Source organism: Mustela putorius, unplaced genomic scaffold, assembly GCF_011764305.1.
Source record: "Mustela putorius furo isolate JIRA1106 unplaced genomic scaffold, ASM1176430v1.1 tig00003988_pilon_pilon_pilon, whole genome shotgun sequence".
Taxonomy (NCBI): domain Eukaryota; kingdom Metazoa; phylum Chordata; class Mammalia; order Carnivora; family Mustelidae; genus Mustela; species Mustela putorius.
In genome coordinates, this window is record NW_025422127.1 from 17,760,031 (window position 1) to 17,781,941 (window position 21,911).

Sequence of the window (21,911 nt, forward strand, 5' to 3'; positions counted from 1 at the left end):
GCACCTGAAAGCTCTAGTGCCAAAAAGATGTGAGGTGGGAGCAACAGTAGCCAGGGGGTGAGAAGAAATACACTGAAAATGGAACAGAGGTTTTCAAAATAAGATTCTGAAAGACTCCATAGAAACCCACCAACAAAGAAAAACAATGATGAGAGGAAAATGGGCTTTCCACATAAAGGAGTGAAAAATTCCTTTTTGGTTTTGGAGATTTCCTGGCTAACTGAGCCAGATCTCTATTCTCCTAAAGTGGGGCCTATGGTTTGTTTCCAAGTGTCCCTGATGGTACTTCCAGCTACCACTACAAGATGTTAACAGTCAAAACACAAATACTCAAGTTGGTCCTTGAAACCATGTTTGTTCAACATCGAGTAAGTGACTACAACTGGTTTAGTATTAGCAGCACACATAGAAACATGGTCCCTGCCTTCTAGAAGAATAAACAAAAAGCAAAAGTGTATCAGGGCATTCTAGACTGTTCCTGTATATCGGTATGCCTTCAAGATACTGCAAGTTCAGTGTCAGATCACCACAATGTGAATGTCACAATAAAGTGAATGTCAGAACTTGCAGTCAAATGAGTTTTTTTTGTTTCCCAGTAAATATAAGTTATATTTATACTATGCTGTAAAAAGTGTGCAGTAGCATTATGTGTAAAAATACAATGAACCTACCTTAACTAAAAAATACTTTATTGCTAAAAAATGCTAACCATTATTGGAGTTTTCAGCAAGTTATAATCTCTGATCACAGAGCACCATAACAAATATAATAATGAAAATGCCTGAAGTACTGTCAAGAATTACCAAAATATAACACAGAAACATGAAATGAGCAAGTGCTTTTGGAAAAATTGCACCAATTCTCTTGTTCAGTGCGAGGATGCCACAAACCCTCAATTTTGTAAAAACAAATAAATAAAAAGCACTAACTGTGAAGCACAATAAAACAATAATTTCAACTAATAACCACTATTTTGCCTAAGATGATAGATTTGTCTTAATTTAGTCTACAGCTTACCCCCGGGTTTACTGGCTATTTCTTACTGATACAGCTTTAAACCAAGTACATCTTGCCATCTTGCTTATGCTTTTGGCAGAATGGGCTGCATGAACTGTTCTGTCCTGCTTCTCCTCACGTACATAAAGGAGCTCAAGGCTGAGAAACAGATAATGAGGTCTGTGACTGGGAAGAGGCTGTGCAGCAGGCACGTGTTCACTGGCTTGCCCCCAATGCTGCTCTCAGATATGGCAACAGTATAACTCAGTGCTGCAGAGACAAAGGCACCCTGAACTTCAGCCAGGAGTCTGTGGTAAGACCTGTAGAGGCCTGAATCAGCACATCTGGTGCCTCTTCCTTCCAAGTCATCACATGGGAATAGTAATTCTGATTCAGACTGAGCACCATAGAAGACTTAAGAGACTCTCCTTAAAGAACCACCTATCCTGTGGTTCTGTGATTTCATATTCTGTTCATCACCTCAGGGAATGTCATACAATTATCCACCTGGAAAAAAGGCTGAAGCAGACCTCTCATGATTGTTAGGTCAAGAAGAGGTCTAAATATACCTTGATCCAGCCAGTGTTCCCTAGACTTCTGAGACATAACTGCAGTAAAACCAGAACCATTCTCAGACTTCCAAGTCAAACTCCCTCCCCCCTACTACCCTATCCCAAAAGATGACCTATTAACCAACTACTAATCAGTCATATGCAGAATTAGTTATAATGACATACCAAATCTCCTAAAATTTAACTGGGTATCCAAAATAACTGAGATCTGAGATTTGCTTTAGAACAATCCAATGGCAGGAGTGGGGAGTGGGTGAGGTACTACTGAAATAAAACTGGCCATGTGTTGACAATTGTTAAAGCGAGATAGTGGGCAAGGGGGGGGGGGGGTTCACTATATGATTCTCTCTACATCTGAAATTCTCCATAACAAAAGAATTTTTAGAAGTTAAACTAAAAAACATTAGAGGAGTACATGTTTCCAGGAGATGAACTGGGTGCTCATTTTCCTTCCCTTGCAGGAAAAACTCATCAGACAATAAAATTCTTTCTCTTAGTGGTCACATTACCTAGTACAACATAAAAAGAGATTTGAAAGAAATCCATTACTCACATGCAGTATCACCCCTTTGTCTAGCAAACTCTGCTTTTTGGCTGTCATAACAAAATAGTGTGTGTCATCTTTGTAGTAGACAATATTCTCCAAGTCGATACCTGCAACCAGAAAGCAAATCTGTCACATATGGGCTTGCTGAAATGAAGGTACGTTAGGGCAGCCAGAATGTTTATACGTGTCCACAGAGACCAGGCTGTAACACTCTAGGCAGAGAAAGTGAAAATAAAAAGATGTCTGAGCCCAGATTCTTTCTTCCTGCATATTCTGTTCATGAGAAGAGGAGGAGCTATGTTTATACCTGCACTGCTCTGTAATTCACTTGATACCCTAAGTTATCCTAAAAACCATGATCAATAGTAAGCAGAAATAGAAGGACTGGAAGAAAAAGAAAGGTCAACTTCCAGTAAGAGGTCAGGGTTAGTTTTCAAGTTAAACATCTTGATAGTCATCAAAGCAACAGGGAGAATCACCTCTGCTCTTCTGTCTGGAAGCAGAGCGTGAACTACTGATGTTTTTAATTCAGTAATAATTCAATAATCTAAAAAACAGATATAATGGAAAGCAATCATGTTCGAGAAAACAGAGAAATGAAATCTGATGCACAGTTTTGCAGCAGCAAAATAAGTTAATTTATTCAAAAGCTATCATACAATAATCTCATTCCTATCTAGCACGTGGTTTACTTCATGCCCAAACTGGAACTCCAGGAGACTGTATACTCAGTATCTAAAGTCAGGTTCTAGAAAACCAGAGAACTACCCATCAGTAGCTTACTGCATCGAGCACCATCACTTAGAGCCACAGCATAGTGGAGAGGGTTGGAGAAGAGTTGGCAAAAGGCAGAACAGCCCCTTAAAAACAAACGAATAAATAGAAACTAAGCCCTGAGCAGCCCTGTCACTGTAAAGAGGATAAAGAACACTAGAAGAGGAGACAGTGGTAAGGAAAGCACTAGAGAAAGAGCGAGCAGCGGGGCAAACAATAGCAATAATGCCAATGACCACCCACTCTACCAAACCCTCTGAGAGAAAGATCACAAGTAGTTATTTAAATTCTATCCCTATTGCTTTGGAGATATCTACACCAACCTGTGGCTTCCCTCAGTTCCTGGAAAAATTTTTGGTTGAATATAAAAGCCACTCCACTGATCTCCTCCACTTTGGCTTCTGCTGTTGTATTTCGGTTAATAAAATTTGCTGTAATGGCAATGGCCAGCTTGCCACGAAATTCCTTCCGGCGAAATCCTGGAAGGAAAGAAATTTTCAGAGGAGACCAAGGCTCTCTAGAGAAGAAGGACGATCACCTCAAACAGGAACAGGTGTTGATGAAGACATCGGGGAACATTCGGGATGGGAATCAATGGGAAAATTTTAGGGCAATTCTTCTCTATCTGAAAATAAGGTGTTTACCTGCCAAAAAATACATGAATTTCAGGAAGGAAGTCAAAGTCTCCCACGCACTAACAATGTGAAATCTAACTGACCAGAATACTACTCAGTGCAATGGATTCCAATGAAAGAAAGAAAGAAAGAAAGAAAAGAAAAAAAAAAAAGAAGAGAAAGAAAAGGAAGACACCAGTTTTCTAAACACAGATATAATCCTGCAGTGTCAACCAATTAATTACCTCTTAGTGCTCTAACAAGGGTGCCCTGTAAGAAGAGAACCCAAATACTAGTTGGCTAGTGCAAGGCTGGGTCTATCATTCAGTGAGAATAGATAGCACACATAAACAGATACTAAGGAATGTGGATTCTTTGATGATACAAACTCTCCCCACAGGGCTGGGTGGTGGGTGGGGGTCACCCTTCACTCTGCTGTGAACCAGGTAAAGCAGCATTGACCAATACCTTCCAAGGTGTTCCTACGGCCATCCCCTCCGATGATCACTTCAAACTCATATTCTGACACAGGATGGGTTTTGGGGTGGACCAGTGCCCGCCAACCTATCCCTGTGGACCAAAATGAAGGTCATTACCCAGACTATATTCATACACCTAAGACACCTCTAGATACAAACTGCACAAAACCCCAAAGTGAAAACACTAGGAGTAAAAGCATGGGATACAAAACACAGGGAAAAAAGCCTTGGAAAAGGCTCACAAAAGAATATTCCCCACAACATAATTTGTTATAATGAATACAAGTGCTTGCAACATCTAATACTATGTCAAAAGCCTCCTCATTAAGCCAAAAGTTCCTTGAAAGAGATAGGCTGTACAACTGAAGAAACCTCTTTAACTAGTTCTGAAAACAACCCACAGATTCTTATACTTTTCTCCATTGAGCTCATCTTTTTCTCACACACTCCATGCCCTTTTATCTTTCCTTCATTTGTTCAACCTAACTCACGTTCATTTTCTTGGTCCTCAGGAGGCTGTACAAGACCTTGGAATTCCACATTGACATGGATCTCAATGCCCAGGATCAGGGCGACTTTCAAAAGTATTAGTTGAAGCTGACGGATACCTGCAGGAACAAAAAGATGATACCAGTGAGGGCACACTAAAAGGAGAGTATTAGTCAGCAATTACTGCTTGGATTCTTACCCGCCCACCAACACAGTTTATCCAGATTCTCAAAGCCTCCCATAGCTGGAGATATTTTCCAAGCCACAGTCTATAGCTTCTTTCTTTCTTTCTTTCTTTTTTTTTTTAAGGGCAAATACAATTCAGTGCAAGAGATGTTCTAAAAAGACATGCAAGGCCACGCCGACCTTTTGGGCTGGGTGTTCAAAACAACCTAAAGCTCTGAGACAACACAGATTGTGGCCAACCAGAGACCTTCTTTTCCATCTTCCCCCGAATCCATCAGAGCCACAGTCATCTAGCGGAATCCACTATCCTGACAGGACAAGGGATTTACCATAGAAGGCAAAATGTGTGCGCCCTGCAGTGGGTTTTCCAGTTTGATACAAAAGGGCTGCATGACTTCCTGAGATTCCCACAGCATCTCCCTTTCATCCTGATCTAATACTCTCTTATAAAGTGAGAAGGGGAAACCTTCATCCAGCCTTAGTCTTTTACCATTCCCTCTCCCACCACTGTTTTACAGGCACAGAAACTGAGGCTCAAAATGAGTGAAAATCTTGCTCCTTATCACAGCAAGATTTATTTATTCTGTGTCTAATGAGTGACCACCAAGTGTCAGACATGGTAGCAGCCCCAGGTCTACTGAGATAAAAATTTAGTCCCCGATGTAGGACTCTCTCAGCTCCGAAACAAATTCCACATAAGGCAGACAAATCCAGACAAATCAAATGACCTTGGTCCTCTCTTAAGACCAATCTCACCTGCAGCCTCTGACTAATGTGGTGCGTACAGGCCCTCACCTAAGTCATCTTGGTTTTCTGTCCCAGCTTATCACAACCACCACCCTTCTGAGTCACACTCCTAAAGGCTCATTAAATCCCCTTCTAGCACACATTTAATATTTGCAGACAACTAGATTCCAAGATGCTTTACATATTATAGCCCAACAGATGGGCAGAGTGCTTCCTCTGTCAATGGACTGTGGCAGCTGCCGGCCAATGTTTGGTGAACTGGCACAACCACTACGAAGAGCAAACAGTCCAACGGTTTGATGTATTTGCAGGACACATCTGGAGGAGCTCAGAACAAAAGTTCCTTGATAAGAATCTCCTGGAATCATTTACAATGATTAATAAACAAGACTCAAAACTTCATAATGTAGATATCGTCTATTCTCCATCACCTTTCAGATACGCCACTTGACAGTCATGGAGAGAAAACCACTGTCTGCACTGACCTGTATCTATTCTATAGGATCTCAGAGAAGCACAGGTCCAAGTTGAGCTTGGAGATGACAAAATTTCAGCCAGAGTTATCCACACTGTAGACCTCACGAGAATCACCTAACCAAATGAATCTCATTACTGATTTGCCATTGGTGACTAAACTAGGAGGCTGCTTCTAAAACTGTGCTTTCCCCAGTACTGATGCCACAGCATTTTGTCCTTACATTAGTAGAGTATCTATCATATCACGTTAGAGAGAGCCTCATGCTTTGTGCTTTTTCCAATGGCCTAAGAACCATCAGAGGGTCAAGGCTCAAACTGGTAGTGTTTCCTAGGCTGGACCAATGCCCATCCCACCCACTGCAAGTGCTCAGGAAGCATTCAAGACCTAACTTTAGAAATTCTTAAGTTAAGTTCATGTCATAGGAGATAACACTTGTGCTGCAGGTAAGAGTCCTAGGTTATAAACCACCGCATCACAGGTATTTTGATTCCAAGCACAGTGGTCGTTAATGATACCAAAACAAATTGGGCTATTGAGTATGAATTCCTCAAATAAGCTCTTTCTATTGAACAAGTGGGTAGGGGGCAGGCGTGGGATCCTGCAGGAGGACTAGTTTTACTTACTGATATGGTCGATAGCTCCAGCACAGAACTTGCCATAGAACTTCTTGGCACCCAGACCTCGCAGATCATGTATGGTGAATGGCCAGAGATGCAAGACATTGTTGCGGGAGAAGGCATCTCGTTTCTCAATAACGACCACCTTAGCTCCCAATAAGGATAAATCAATGGCTGTACGAAGACCACAGGGCCCAGCTCCAATGATGAGACACTGAAAAACACATCTGATTTCAGGGCAAAGGCAGAACCTCTTAGGAAAGCTCACATTTCTGTAACAGTTTCATGATCTGATAACCATCATTCCCTAGAGCCTCCAAGTTAGGCTATTCACCTAAGAAATCTTCAGACCTGTCTGGGTCACAGGAGAGCAGTGGCTTGAGAGGAAAGCTGGTGAATGTTATGGACAGAGGAGACTGTTAACTGTTAGTGCTTCACATAAACCCAGCATGGGTTCACCTTGTAGGTCTGCAATATACTGAAGTGGTCATCGTTTCAATGAATGACTCGAAAAATCACATGTCACCTTTTATTAACAGGAGAGGACATTCTGAAGGGTTTCTAAGTCAAGCAGATTTCTGTCCAAGGAGACACAGATTATTAAATACATAGCTCAGAGTCCTGAAATGAATCTACCATTCAAGGATTCCCAGAAGGCAACTTCCAAGAGCCCAAGTTTTATATGCTAAAAAGAGTTCTAAAATCACCATCTTAGGATTGAAAATCCAGGGAAATGATGTTAAAAACCCATATTCTAGAGGAGTACTCAAGGTGAGAATGGACACTTAACTAATTTGTATTATTTTTAATAAAACACCGCACTCAATCATGCGTCTCTGAATTTCTTGGATTTTGCTGATGAGTATCTACTAGAGGCAAACCCGCAGGGGAAGGGTCTCTAGGTCTCCACACAGGGCAAATTAAAGCTCATCAAAGGACATTAATAATCTAGTCATGAAGTCTATTCGTTTCATTTGCAATTTCGTTTCTCTGCTAGTTTTTTCCAAATTTCTCAAAAGAAGGTGTTTTCACATAAGGAGGAAAGCAGGAAATAGACTGTCCCTTCTCACTTCCCTGTTCCTACCCCCTGCACAGGTGACTGAATACCTCAGCTATTTCATGAAAACTCTATTTCCCTAGATCATGAAGAAAGCAAAAGAAATATTTTGGCTCACAAAGCCCTTGTTTATCAAAACAAACCTTTGGAATATGGATGAAAAGAGGTCTGAAGATTGTGGCAGATCCCCAAGTTAGCAAATACTATCTAGACCATATTAGTCACTGAGTATGGAATGACGACTTTATAAAGATGACATGCCAGGCACCACGAAACCATGTTCAGACAGGATGCTAACATGGCATGGCTTTTTCTTTGCTAAGCAACCTGCATCCTCTTAACAGTGTGAAATTCAAAACAGAGCTCTCAGCGGGGGAAAAAAGTTCCTATATCACTTGACTTCAGGGTTGTACTTAAATAGCTAAAACTCTGTTCAATGTGAATACATGAAATAAGAACAGGGTCTGGGATATGGAACAGTCAACTGAACACAGACTCTGTGAGTCTGACTTTCTGTACTAAGTCTCTGCTAGACTATCTAGTTCTCACCTGGTCTACCACTACTCAATCCCTTTCTTTGGCCTACTTGTCCTCACAATCTTTTCTCTTGTGGCTAAATCCTTAGGTCAGTGACCCCAAGGTCTGGGAGAAACCGAACCCTTACCTTGGTGTTAGTGCACGCTTTTCCCTTTTTGTAGTCTTTGTGGCTGCCCCGCTTGTCCAACTTTGCCCACAGCGCTTTGGCTTTCCAGTAGTTAAGCTTGGACTTGAGCTTGTGATAAAAGGAGCGGTAGTCCTTAGGCTTCAGTTCTAGGTGGTCACAGAGCTCTTGGAAGGCCTTGAGGGTCCCCTTGCAGGTGGTGGCCTGCACAAACCGGTCAAAGAGGATGTGAGCGCGATTCATCGTCTCGTTCTTACTGTCCTCCATCCTTCCCCACTCTCAGCACCCCCCAACAAAGGGGGCAGTGGGATGGCTGTTGATCCACTTGATTCTGTCACATTAATCTAACAAAAATAAAGAAATAAAAAGGAATCGTTAGCAAATCCAAATTTCTACCTATAAACGTTTTTTTAGGAGAGATAGCTCCTTCTCAGATGAAGTTCTGAAGTATCACAGTCATTTATTCAACAAATGTATATCCTATATCTTCTGAATTCCAGGCACTATCTGTGACACTAGAGATGGAAAGATGAGTAAGACAATGTTGCTTTCAAGGGTCTTACAGCTTAGTGGGTGAGACAGACTCATAAATACAATGTTAAACGTACTTTGCTAAGTATCATTAGAGAGAGAGGTGTAAGGGATTTCGGAACGAAGATGATGAGTACCTAATTGTAGTGGGTCCTCGCTGAAGATGAACCTCTGAAAGGTGACAGGTGAGTCTTTCAGGGTAAGTCAGTGTTAGCCAGGCAGGGAAGAAGTGTGGAAGGTAGGAAAAGAAATAAAGTAGAGGGACGCCTGGGTGGCTCAGTTGGTTAAGCAGCTGCCTTCGGCTCGGGTCATGATCCCGGCATCCTGGGATCGAGTCCCACGTCGGGCTCCTTGCTCCGCGGGGAGCCTGCTTCTCCCTCTGACTCTGCCTTCCACTCTGTCTGCCTGTGCTCGCTCTCACTCTCTCTCTCTCTTACAAATAAATAAATAAAATCTAAAAAAAAAAAAAAAGAAAAGAAATAAAGTAGGAAGGCTTGTGAGTGAGTGACTTTTACAGATGAAAGACTCAAGAATGATTTTTGGGTTTCCAGCTTAGGCCACAGAGTAAATAATGACACCAAGCCAATGAATTAAAAATAGCAGAAAATAGAAGAACTCATTTGTGAGGGGAGAGTAGTGAGTACCCTTTGGCTTATTATGTCTGAGCTGCCTTAAGAGAGGTACTTGCTAGGCAGTATTTGAAGCTCGGGGAGGAGCCGGGAACCCAGGCCCAGATTCAGAAGTCATTAGCATACAGATGGTAGTTGCATCTTCAAAAGTGGTACAATCACACAAGGAGAGCCAATGGGAAGAGAGAGCCCGTGGGCCCTGGGTGAGATCTGGGACTCGTCAACTTGTAAGAAATTGGTAGAGAAAGATGAGCTCTCTAAACAAGATTGTGAGGCACAGTGGAGAGAGGTCTGAGGAGAAGAAAAGGGCAGTGTCATATCAGTTTAAGAAGCACAAAGTTCAGAAGCTGCCAAGTCAGTAGGGTTTTAAAGTCCTGCCCCTGTGTGTGGTACATAGCAGGGTGGGCAGACTTTACAGCCATTTCATTTTGCCCACAAACATATCTGAAAGTAATGATAATGTCTACACTTTCCACTTATCAAAAACACCTACACATCAACCACCCTATGTTTGCTGGACAGAAGCTTTAAGATGGGAGAAGGCACTTTACATGCTCCTCTAATGCACTCACTCCCTTGAGTCTGTTTCATCATTTTTGTAACACGTTTCACGCATGTATCATCACAACTTAGAACTCCTACTGGGAGGTAGGAGGCAAAGGGCCAAGAGTGAAAACTAAGGCACAGTAAGAACAGAGAAGCAGGTGAGAGCAAGGAGATGAGCACTTATATAGCTCCGAGCCCCCTGTGCCAGATATTGGTTGCATGACCTTGGGCAAGTTACTTTGCCTTACCAGGTCTCGATTTTCCCTGGTGTGACAAGGGGGTTACACTGGATGGTCCCTAAACTCTTCTTCCAATTCTGAAGTTCTCCGAATTTAGTACTAAGAAAATCCTCATGGTCACAGTGCTCACTCCTGGTGTTCTGGTCTGAACTAGCTCCATCATAGGCACACTAGTGTGTGACACTAGTGTCACACTTGCTACTAGTGTGACAAACAGGGCTGCACTGAAACTTTGCTTTAAAGAAGACTCACTCTTGGAGATGGGGAGAAACAGAACAGATCCACTGTGGTCAGGAGGGATACAGAGGTAAGAAGTGACTCACTCAGTTTTTAGAGAAGCAACCCAAGAGTACTGGGAACCATCAAACTGTATGTGCTGAAGAAATCAACTGTCAGAAGAAGGCACCAAGCTCTGGACGTGGATGAGACCATGTTCTGTCCCAAAGCTCTTACACTGGGTAAGCGTCTGTGCAACAGAATCCCCCCTTGTGAAGAAGTAACATCCTTCGTCTCTATTCTTTACCATGATATTATAAGGCTAAACCACATCAAGAAGAGACCTGTCTTAAGCTTCGTGGGAGAAAACAATAGCTATCCACTGAGAACAGACACTCTCCCTTTATGTCAGACCCGGCACTCTTCACCCAGAACACACTGACTTGACTTCTCATCTCAGATATATACTTACTCAACAACCTCTCCTGGCTCTCGACAGGAAAACTACACTGCTACAAAACACAGCTTGTCTCAATAGCCACTTGGCCAAGAGTCCATCAAGAAACGGAATTAACTGGAACTAACCTCCAGGTCCTCCTAAATAAAAGTTTATTCTAGGAAACAATATGCATCAAGAGAAGTATTTTAAAATTCCTACAAAGAGCCCATTCTTTTTCTTACATGCCAAGGCTTATCTTAGAAATGGTACGTAGTAAAAAGAGGTCTTGCAAGAGCAGAAAAAAGACATGTCTATCCAAAGGCAGAAGGGTAACAGGTAACAACTGATGACTGGAAACAAAGGTCCCAGAGTGACTGCCTCTTGCCTTCCTTGTGTAGATTTCTGTGGCTTTATTTGCATTTCTGGCAAACAGACAGCATTTTGCAATCCTGAACCTGCATGCCCGACCTCTGTTCATAGTCGACTTTGACTCCACCAGAGTCATAATATTTGGAAAGCCTTGAAAACACCTGGTCTGATCACTCTGCCTCTTGTCAAAGAAGAAAATGATTTCTTTTTGTTCCTAAAAAGCAGTCACCTCCCACTCCTTGCCAGCATTTGGAGCACTCAGTAGCAGGATGTTCTTGCTGAAACCAACACATTAAAAATCCTGCAACTATGGGGCACCTGGGTGGCTCAGTTGGTTAAGCATCTGTGTCTTGGTTTTGGCTTGGGTCGTGATCCCAGGGTCCTGAGATCAAGTCCCGAGTTTGGCTCCACGTTGAGTGTGGAGTCTGCTGGAGATTCTCTTCCTCTCCCACTGCCCCCAACCCCTCGCTTGCATGCATGCAGGCGCTCTTTCTCTCCCACTCAAACAAATAAAATCTTTAAAAAAATTCCTGCAACATTATTTCTAAAAGCCTTTCCTCTGTCATAATGCCTATCTTAAGCTTACAACTCCCTAAAGTGTCTTGGGCATTTATTTTCAAAGAAAAATTCTGCTTTGTACACTAATACCTCCTTGGTTGGCTGTCGCCCACTCTGAAATATTCACTTCCACAGAGCCACTAACCACCACAGAGAGTTTCCAAACCAACCTCCACCCCAGATGAACACCTTCATTAATAACTGGCCCCCAATCCTTCTGTTGACTTTCGGGTTTCAGCCACAGCTCCCAGACAGCTGCACACAGTCTGCTCACAAGCAGCAGTCAAGTATTAAATGCACAGTCTAAGGGATTTCGACCTGCAGGTCACTAATGACAACAGATAAATAGAGGTAAGTTGGTTCCTGGAACAATGCGACAAGCACCCAAGGTAAGAGTACACAAGATTAATTCCCCTGGGTTGCCTCACTTTTCCTACTTTGCAAGCCAAATGACCACAGCAGGAAGATACTCCCAAGTGCTACAGCATTACTCTGGACCTCTGTTGGACTGGGACTGTGTCACTTAGCAAGGGGAATTTGGCATTCTGATTCATTCTGAGAGCAGCTGGGGAGAACTGCAAAAGGGCCATTCCTGTTGTCGCCCTCATTTCCCTCATTCCTGAAGGTCAACTCAGATCCTGCTTCTCCTGGCCTCTCCTGGACCATCCCTGTGTGCCAAACATCCTAGTATCCTGGGAAAATTCTGTATTCGTAATTACAGGAACCTAAAGACCAGGAAACCTGGCCAGAGGGGGCCAGAAATCCTGGGGACTGAAAAGCCAAGGTGTAGAAGGAAGGGAAATGGGAAGTGAGGAATCTGAGGAGGGAAGAGGAAGAGGAGATGATGCCAGGTTTCCAGGGCACTGGTACAATTTCTGCCAGTGGACTATATCCTGCATATTTTGTCCCGTGGCAGCTGACTGCTGACTCAGAAACCTTCCACATTCCTTGGCTGTGGAGGAAAATGCTGGAGAGGCAGCATATGAAGTGCATGCAGAACAGAATTTATGTTTCTATTTACAAGAGTAAAAAGCTGTCACTGACTCATGGCTGGTTATGAGAACACTCAATCTTTAACTTCGAGTAGGTGGATGAGTATTTGTAGGAGGGGAGAACTATCTTTAAAGATAGAAAAGGGAGCAGGCGCCTGGGTGGCTCAGTGGGTTAAGCCTCTGCCTTTAGCTCAGGTCATGATCTCAGGGTCCTGGGATTGAGTCCCACATCCTCTGCTCAGCAGGGAGCCTGCTTCTCCCACCCCCACCCCTGCCTGCCTCTCTGCCTACTTGTGAACTCTGTCAAATAAATGAATAAAATCTTAAAAAAAAAAAAAAAAAAAAGGAAGAAAGAAAGAAAAGGGAGGGGCACCCTGGGTGGCTCAGAGCCAGCTGCCTCTGGCTCCAGTCCTGACCCTAGGGTCCTGAGATTGAGTCCCGTTTCAGACTCCATGCTCAGCGGGGAGTCTCCTTCTCCCCCACCCTCTGCCCCTCCCGATCTCCCACTCATTCTCTCTCTCTCTTGCTCAAATAAATAAATAAAATCCTTAAAAAAATAGGTAAGGGAAAGAGAAACAAAACAATAAAGTAGGAATTACACTTTAAGAGTATGAAACCAGGGACGCCTGGGTGGCTCAGTTAGTTAAGTGTCTGACTCTTGGTTTTGGCTCAGGTCACGATATAGGGTCTTGGAGACTGCTTAGGAATCTCTCTCCCTCTCTTAAAAAAAAAAAAAAAAAGAAGAGTATGAAACCCGAGTCAAGTTTAATTTTCTCCCTAGCCACTGCAGCATCACTATACCAGCAGATGTGTAAATCTCTGAATCTTATTAAGGAATCTAAGAAATGCTTCTTTCCCTAACCCATTCAGTCAGAGCTGTGACTTGTCTGAAAGGATCTTAGCAGTAAGTAGATAGATCTACAGGAAGGCAGGTTTTGGAATGTGATTAGGAGGAAACTTGGATGAAAACTGCGCTTCAGATTATAGAGATTCCTGTGTGTTTTGTCTCAGAAACAAAAGACCAAAGTTTCCAAGTGCCTTGAGCTCTTCATCAGTCTTTCTGCAACAAAGACCACTCAGGCTACTATAATCTGTGGATGGGAACACTGAGGCCGTCACCTCAGGAGGCAATGAGCTGACTGAACCAGACAGTCTGGGAATGAGACTCCTTGTCGCTTCCTACTATTTCTCATCTCGGGAACCAGTGGCTTCTCTCTCACAGCCTTATCTAAAGTTCTGCAGGTACCTAGGAAGCAAGCCCAAAATACAATTGGGAAAGTGGTCTTTCTCCTCCATTCTTGTTTCTGCACTAGTCTGTCCTCAGCTTGTTTCTGACTTCCCGTCCTATTTAGCATCAAACTGACACTCAGCAAGATGCTGAGGACACATGAAACCAGTCTCCACCCTACCTCGTGCCCTTCCCCAAACCCTAGATCTACTCTTTAGTCATACTGTATTACTCACCTGCAACACTCAGTTCACAAAGTCATTACATAAATGGCTCCCTCCTCCACTAAGAGCTTCCTTATGGTAGGGCCCAGGTCTTTGTAGCTAGAGCCTGACCTGTAGTGGAAACACAGTTTCTTTGGAGCTGATGAGGGGAACAGAATCTCCTCAAGGGATTCAGTATGGGAGCCCAGAAACTCCACACTGGAAGGACCAGTCCTGGGGAAAAGCACTGGCCTTGGCCTGCATGTCTGGGGAAGGTGGAGGAGAACTGGATACATGTTACAGAGACTTCTACCTTGCTACCAAAAAAGTTGTATCTAAAAATGCAAAGGTCAGCCTGGACAGAGAGTGATGTCCTAAGAGACACTAGCAAGAATGTAGCACTTTTCAAGATATGGAAGCAACCCAAGTATCCATCCATAGATGGCTGGATCAAGATGATGTGAGGGATATATACCAGGAAGTATAACTCAACCATAAAAAATAATTAAATCTTGTCATTTGCAGCAAGATGGATGGTTCTAGAAGGTACAATGCTAAGTGAAATAAGTGAGAGAAAGACAAATACTATATGCTTTCACTCATATGCGGAATTTAAGAAACAAAACAAATGAACAAACAAAAAAGACCAAAAAAAAAAAAAAAGAGAGACTCAAATACAGAGAACAAACTAGTGGTTGCAACAGGGGAGCTGTGTGGGTGAAACAGATAAAGGAAATTAAGACTACCCTTATCTTGACGAACACTGAGAAATGCATAGAACTGCTAAATTATACTGTACACCTGAAACTAATGTAACATTGTATGTTAATTCTACTTGAATAAAAAAAATATTTTCCCCTTGTTCAATATACTGTATTCTAGATAATCCCTTAATGCTTAGATTTATTCATTTTCTCTAATCAGTTGTTTAGTTTTTAATTTCAACATTTTTAGAACTCATTTCTGAAAGTTTTCTCATATTTTCCTGCCCATTTTTTTATCGTCTCTTGCTCTAAAAACCAGTATTTATTCAGTATTTTGCCTATTAAGTTTATTACACTAAGTTATATTATACTCTATTATAATTCCTGGGTTTGTACATGTGCTATTTTTTTTCTATTGACTGTCACTCATGTTTTTATTATGTTTAGTAATTTTTTTTTCCAGAGGGGAGGTGGGGAGATAAGGAAGTAGGGGGTAGGGATTAAAGAGAACATTTATCATGATATAAAAATAAATAAAATAAATAGGAGGGGCACCTAGGTGGTTCAGTTGGTTAAGAGTCTGCCTTTGTCTCAGGTCATGATCCCGAGGTCTTGGGATCAAGTTCTGCGTTGGGGATCCCTGCTCAGTGGGAGCCTGCTTCTCCCTATCCCTCTGACCCAACCCCCACTCAGGCTTGCACACTCTCTCGCAAATGAATAAATAAATATATCTCTTAAAAAATAAATAGGAAAAAATGAATTCAAAAAAATTTTTAAGTAAAAAAAAAAATGTAGCACTTTTGTTATGAATTCTCATACCACTTTATCCTTTGTTATGACCCTCTCTAGAGAGATCTGAGAAAGAGCCTGGACAAAGTGATCTCTGTGCTCTCTTTAAGTCTCTAATTCTGAAGACATGGTTAAGGCCCTATCTTCGGTGTTACACCTTCTCTAACTTTATTTTACACCAGAAAAACAAGGAGTTAAAAAGAACAATGCCCCCCTCCAGTCTAAAAAGAACAATCCCTGAGGCTGGTTTCTTATAATTAATAGTTTCCTCATCTACAAAATGAAGTAATACCCACGAGATCACAGAGTTTTGCAGGAACTGAAGTAATGAATGTGAAATGTTCAGCAGTGCCAGGCACACGGCAGGACCCTGTAAGTGGCAGTAGTTATTATTAACCAGTTGTTTACAATCCCGGCAACAAAAGGTTATACTCCAGCTAAATAAATGGCTCACATACTAGGACTCGAGTGCTCAGACAGCTTTGTTTTTTGAAAAGAAAAATGTTTCAAAACTTTCTTTGTTCCATCATTGCTCTGCACCCTCTCCATTCCATCTGTTCTGGAAGGTATGATAATGGTGGAGGGCTAGATAAGATCTGTGTAAGTTCCTACCAAACTTAAGTATTAAAACAAGAAAGATGGATTTCCATCAATAACGGTAAAAATAGCTAACGAACTGCACGAACAGTTACTAGCTGTCAGGTATTTGCATCTTCACCTCAATCCTCTGAGGTAGAATCCATTCCCTCCATTTACAGATGGGGAAACTTCAAGTTGAAGAGCTTTATTTATTTATTTATTTTAAAGATTTTATTTATTTGACAGAGGGAGAGAGATCACAAATAGGTAGAGCAGCAAGCAGAAAGAAGAGGGGAAGCAGGCTCCCCGCCGAGCAGAGAACCCAATGCAGGGCTTGATCCCAGGACCCTGAGATCATGACCTGGGCTGAAGGCAGAGGCTTAACCCTCTTAGCCACCCAGGCGCCCTTCAAGTTGAAGAGCTTTAAAGGCCACACGGCAAGAAAGTAATGCAGCTGTATTTTGCATCCTGAGCTGTCTACTTCAGAGCCCAAAGCCTCACCTCTATGAGAAACCACCTGAGAACACAGCTGGAGAAATCAAGGCGCATTGGAAAGCATGCTCCCAGCCCCTTGCTGCCCAAGAGCCAGAACCTGCAGGTGTACACACAGATCACAGACAGACGCTGCCTGTTACGAAGGTCACTGCTCAGCTACCGGCAGGCAGTTTCAAGCAAATTTAGTAAGGATACACAATGCACGATTCTTTTTCTTCTCACAAGTTATCGCTGCATCTGCTCCTTTGAAATGGAGCCCTTTCATAAATGGCAGTAAGGGCGGTCTGGTTTCCAGCAATTCTTCCCATTGGCTGCTGAAGGGCAAGGCAACTAAAATAGTACTAGCAGAGTTCTTATCAGTCTGCATTCTTCAGGAGGCTCTCCCACCCCAGCCAACAGCAACACCTTTGAGAAGCCCATTACAAAGAATGTTTGAATCCTCTACTGCCATCCCATGCATTGTAAGAATTCAGGGCACTACAGAAGGTGAACCTCAACCTACCCACTACTAAGAGGACAGCACTGAGTTACAAAGACGCGGGCTCTCAGGGTGATGAAGGGCCTCTGGCCGGGAGAAAGGCTCACTGAGGTTGTAGGAAAGCACAACCCAAAAGCTGCTCTTCTACAAGGGGGTGCACTCGCATCTACTTTGTTCAGTTCTATGCACCAGTTCTAGGAACACAACAGATGTTCAATGAGGTTTTGCTGACTAAAGGGGACACCAAGCCAGGTACACCCTCTGCAGACTCAGGAAATAATCTGGCTGACACCTGGGCAGAGTGCTGGGTAGGGTCAACTAAGCACAGGGGCTCAGACAACACCAACGTTGTGTTTATGTCCAAAGGGACACAAACACCCCCGTAAAGATGACTGTAGAGCTGCTGGGAAAAATTCGAGGTCCTGTAAAGGCACTCACTCTGTCACATCTTAATGATCTGCCTCCCCCAGGGGCAGACCTGCAGCCAGACCATTCCCAGAACATACAAACAACTGGCAAGAGATTAACCTGGAACAGAATTTGGGGTTTTGCAGTTGTACAGTCTGCCTACTACCAGTTACCACGAATCACAAAATACACAATGGTCAAGGCTGGGTAGGATCTGAAAGATCATCTAACCTAGCCAGCCATCCCACACTTGCATCTTCTGTACAACAGCCACAACACAGAAACACCTCCAATGACAGGCAACTTTCTATCTTAGGAAGTAGTCTTCACCATCTTCCATCTGCTTGAAATGCTAATTTCCCAAGGACTCAATTTCTATGTAGAAGACCAAAATCATTCTGCCCATCATTTTTTTTACCCAGTGATCCAAAATGTCCCCCTAAGCGACATCCAGAACAAAACTAGTTCCTCTCTTTTACGCAACAACCTTCCAAATATTTGCTATCTACACATTCTCCGTCAACTGTTTAAATTTTGACATGGAGGGGCACCTGGGTGGCTCAGTGGGTTAAAGCCTCTGTCTTCGGCTCAGGTCATGATCCCAGGGTCCTGGGATCGAGCCTCACATCGGGCTCTCTGCTCTGCAGGGAGCCTGCTTCCTCCTCTCTCTCTGCCTGCTTCTCTGCCTACTTGTGATCTCTGTCTATCAAATAAATAAATAAAATCTTTAAAAAAAAAAAATAAATTTTGACATGGTTTTCAGTTTACCTTCTTTAGCATTCTTTGACAAACTCCCATCATTAATGTCTATACCCATCTCATCTGCATTTCGTCCTGTAACAGTGAGCAGACCATTATCTACATGCTGACCTGAAGCAACCCTCCATCTGTGCACCCAATCCCATCCCCTCCTATCAACTACATGGCCTCCTACACTGGTCCCTCTCACCCACATTAACCTCCTCCCCCAAAATCTCCGTCAACATAACACCTCTCTCTCATTTTTAAAAACCATCCCCTATTCCCATGTCCTCTGACTAGCTTACTCCACTCCCAGAAAGAACTGCATGTGGTCACTTTTTCTTCTCCACTTTCTTTTGAACCTACAGCAATTAGCTTGATCCCGACCACTCCATGGAAATGTCTCATCAAGGAAGTGCATCATTTCCCTACTGTCAAATCTAACAGCCAATTCTCAATCCTTGTGTCCGCAACCTATCTGCAGTGTGAGTCACAGCTGGTCAACCCTCTTCTTTGCCTCTAGGACACCACTCTCTTGGTTCTCCTCCTGCCTCACTAGCCACTTCCCTGTGTCCTCTGCTGGTCCCTCACACACTGCCATCTGCTGCATGTTGAAAGAGCCACAGGATCACCTCGTTTTGGGTACTCTTCTCAATCTACATCTACTCCCTAAAGATCATTGATGGCTTAAAATTTTTAAATTGTACACACAGTTATCTCTCTGTAGGTATTATTTTTTAAACTTTCACAGTTTACCCTTACTACTGAGATATTCTGATGTTTTGTATTCTATTTCACTTAAAAAAAAATTACTGATCCCCACTGTATTGATTTCATGACCCATTAAGGAGACACAATTCACTTTGAAAACGCTCCAGTCCTATGGCTTTAAGCACCATTTCATAGTAGAGATAGTTGATGGTGCTCCAATATTTATTTCGCTCTTCTGAACTTGTATAACCAATTGTTTATTTGACACCTTTTACCTGGATATATGACAGGCATCTCAAACTTAACATACACAAAACCAAGTACTTGGTTCCCATTCCTACCCTCAATGTGCTTCTTCCTCAGTATTCTGCATCTTAGCAAATGATACCACCTTCTACCTACTCACTCAATCCAAAAACCTTAGAATTATCCTAATTTCTGTCACATTTCATGTTCAGTTTCTCAGTAACTTTGGCCTATCTTCAAAACACAGAGCCAATCCAACCACTTTTCACCATCTCTTCTTTTACCACTTTTACCAAAGTCATGATCATCTCTTACTTGGATTACTGCAATAGCCTCTCTCCCCTTCCACTGTCCAAATTCTGCTCCCCAACCCCGAATATTTTCTACACAGCAGCCCTAGCTTTCACTTAAACGTGAGTCAAATCAGGTGATACACCTCTGCTCAGATGCTCCAATGGCTTCCCACCCTATAGCTAAATCCAAAGTCCTTACAATGGCCTCTAAGGCCTTGAGCAGCCTGTCCCCACTTCCGTATCTCCTTGTTTATGTCCTATCACTCTCCCTTATATTCCTTGGGCTCTAGCTAGACTGGCCTCTTCCTGTTCATCAAGCACCCTCAGCAGGCTGTGCACCCGAGTCTCTGACCTTCCTTGTCTCTTGCCTGGTGATCTCCACCCAGACAGCTACACGCTTTCTTCCCTACTTTCTTCAGATCTTTGCTCAAATACCACCTACTTAATCAAACCTTTCCTGACCACCTACATGAAAGAACACCAATCTCCTATCACCCTTGCTTTATTTTTCCTCTGGCATTTGTTATCACTTGACATAGTATGTGGTTTATTTGCTTACTGTCTACCTCCTCCAGCGGAATGGAGGCCCAATAAAAAAAAAGTAAAGAGCTTGACTGAAATGTACCCTGAACTGTTGATATATACTGTATAGTACATCTCCAAATTCTTATTATTCTAAAATGTGTCTCCCTAACCCTATACTTATGTGCTTTGTTTTCAAGACCCCTCAGAACCTTTTAACTACTTTCAATGAATTTCATCTTGTTTGACTCAGCCAGAGCCATGGCTATAGCTGCCATCTTGGGGAAAAAACAACTATTTTTATAATGGCCTACAAGACCTTGTAGCAGTATTTCACATAATTTTGGTCTCAAGGTTCCTTTATACTCTTAAAAATATGGAGGGCCCAAAGATCTATCTATATTTAATGTATTTAAGGTTAAAAGAAAAAATAATTTCAATAGTTATTAATTCATTAAAAAATAACAATCCATTATATAGCCACATAATTAACATATTTTATACAAAACAAAAAATATTTTCCAAAACAAAATTTAGTGATGTTTTTACATTTTTGCAAAGCTCCTTAATGTCTGTCTAATGAAGATAGCTGGATTCCCATATTACATTCCATCTGTTGCAACACACACATATCATGTAGCCTCCAGAAAACTCCACTATACACTCAGGAGTATAAAAGAGTAGAAAAGGCAAATAATATCATCTTAGAATTCTTGTAAAACACCTAATGGATGCCCTGAAAAGGTCTCAGGGAGCCCTAAAATCTACACCCCAGACACACCTTACCCCTCTCCTAACCTCTTCTTGCTACCCATCGTGCACACTCCCTCAGCCAGACTAGCCCCTTTGCTGTCCCTCATACACATCAGACACACACCTCAATCGTTGCACTAGCTGCTCCCTTTGTCTGAAATACTCTTCCCTCAGACCATTCATGCATACAAAAAGAACTGAGCAGCCGTTATGTGCTGAGAACTTTTCTAGGTTCTTGAAATAATACAGTGAACAGAGGGAAAAACACTCTCACCTTCAAGGGCAGAAGTCTTCTGATGGAGCTGACAGGAACACAGTTAACTCCTTCACTACCCTTGGGTATTTATTCAAATGTCACCTCTCTAGCGTGGCCTTCACTGTAAGTGAATAGGTAAATACACTTCTCCAGCCTGCCAAGGCAGAATTCTGTTAAGATTTGAGATGTAAATCATATCAAATGAAAACGGATTGAGTATCTTTGGGCAAATGCCATCAGGGTAGGAGGAGGAGTACACATACAGAGATCAGGGAATCAATCCCACAAGGAGAATCCAGATGGTTTTTACCCTCTGCTCTGATGATTTGGTCCTTCCACATGACCACTAGACCTGCCTTATCCAGGCCCTGCCCAGGAGGCCACTGCACCCAGCTCAGGACCTGCAAGGTGTAGAGGAGAGCAGGACAGGAGCCAAGACCTAGAGACAGCTTTCTTTCAACAGCCAAACAGGTTCAAAGCCACAGTCCCCTATAAAAAGAAACTGGGTTTTAGAAGAGTGGTATCAGTGGCATGAAATGCTATACAACAGGCCCCAGCCCACTTCCCGAGAGATAAGGGAAGCAGCCATAATATTTCTAAATCCAAGTTGCCGCGTGTAGTTTTTAAATCTGCATCAGAAAACCACCAACCTGTCTTAAGCCCAGGGTGTCTGAAAAGGCAGCACTTTTTCACTTAAGGCAGGATAACAAAGGGGAGCCAAGGGTGATAATGCGTTTCACTATTCACCAGCTTTTCTGATAAGGCTGCC

At 42.7% G+C, this 21,911-nt stretch overlaps 1 protein-coding gene across 18 annotated transcripts in view; it reads right to left on the bottom strand.

The window, feature by feature from the left end:
- MICAL3 (microtubule associated monooxygenase, calponin and LIM domain containing 3) overlaps positions 1–21,911 on the bottom strand; it is a 215,417-nt gene that overhangs the window by 109,506 nt on the left and 84,000 nt on the right. For 17 of the 18 annotated variants that reach the window (XM_013046424.2, XM_045071701.1, XM_045071703.1 and 14 more), the window contains exons 2-7: positions 8,221–8,561; positions 6,506–6,713; positions 4,474–4,590; positions 3,972–4,073; positions 3,213–3,368; positions 2,122–2,222 (exon numbers count right to left, since the gene is read on the bottom strand). In XM_013046424.2, the coding sequence (XP_012901878.1) occupies positions 2,122–2,222; positions 3,213–3,368; positions 3,972–4,073; positions 4,474–4,590; positions 6,506–6,713; positions 8,221–8,484 (948 nt within the window). In that variant the 5' untranslated portion in view covers positions 8,485–8,561. Of the gene's footprint in view, positions 1–2,121; positions 2,223–3,212; positions 3,369–3,971; positions 4,074–4,473; positions 4,591–6,505; positions 6,714–8,220; positions 8,562–21,160; positions 21,618–21,911 lie in introns of those variants that run through there. The other variant, XM_045071702.1, reaches the window with a different exon arrangement.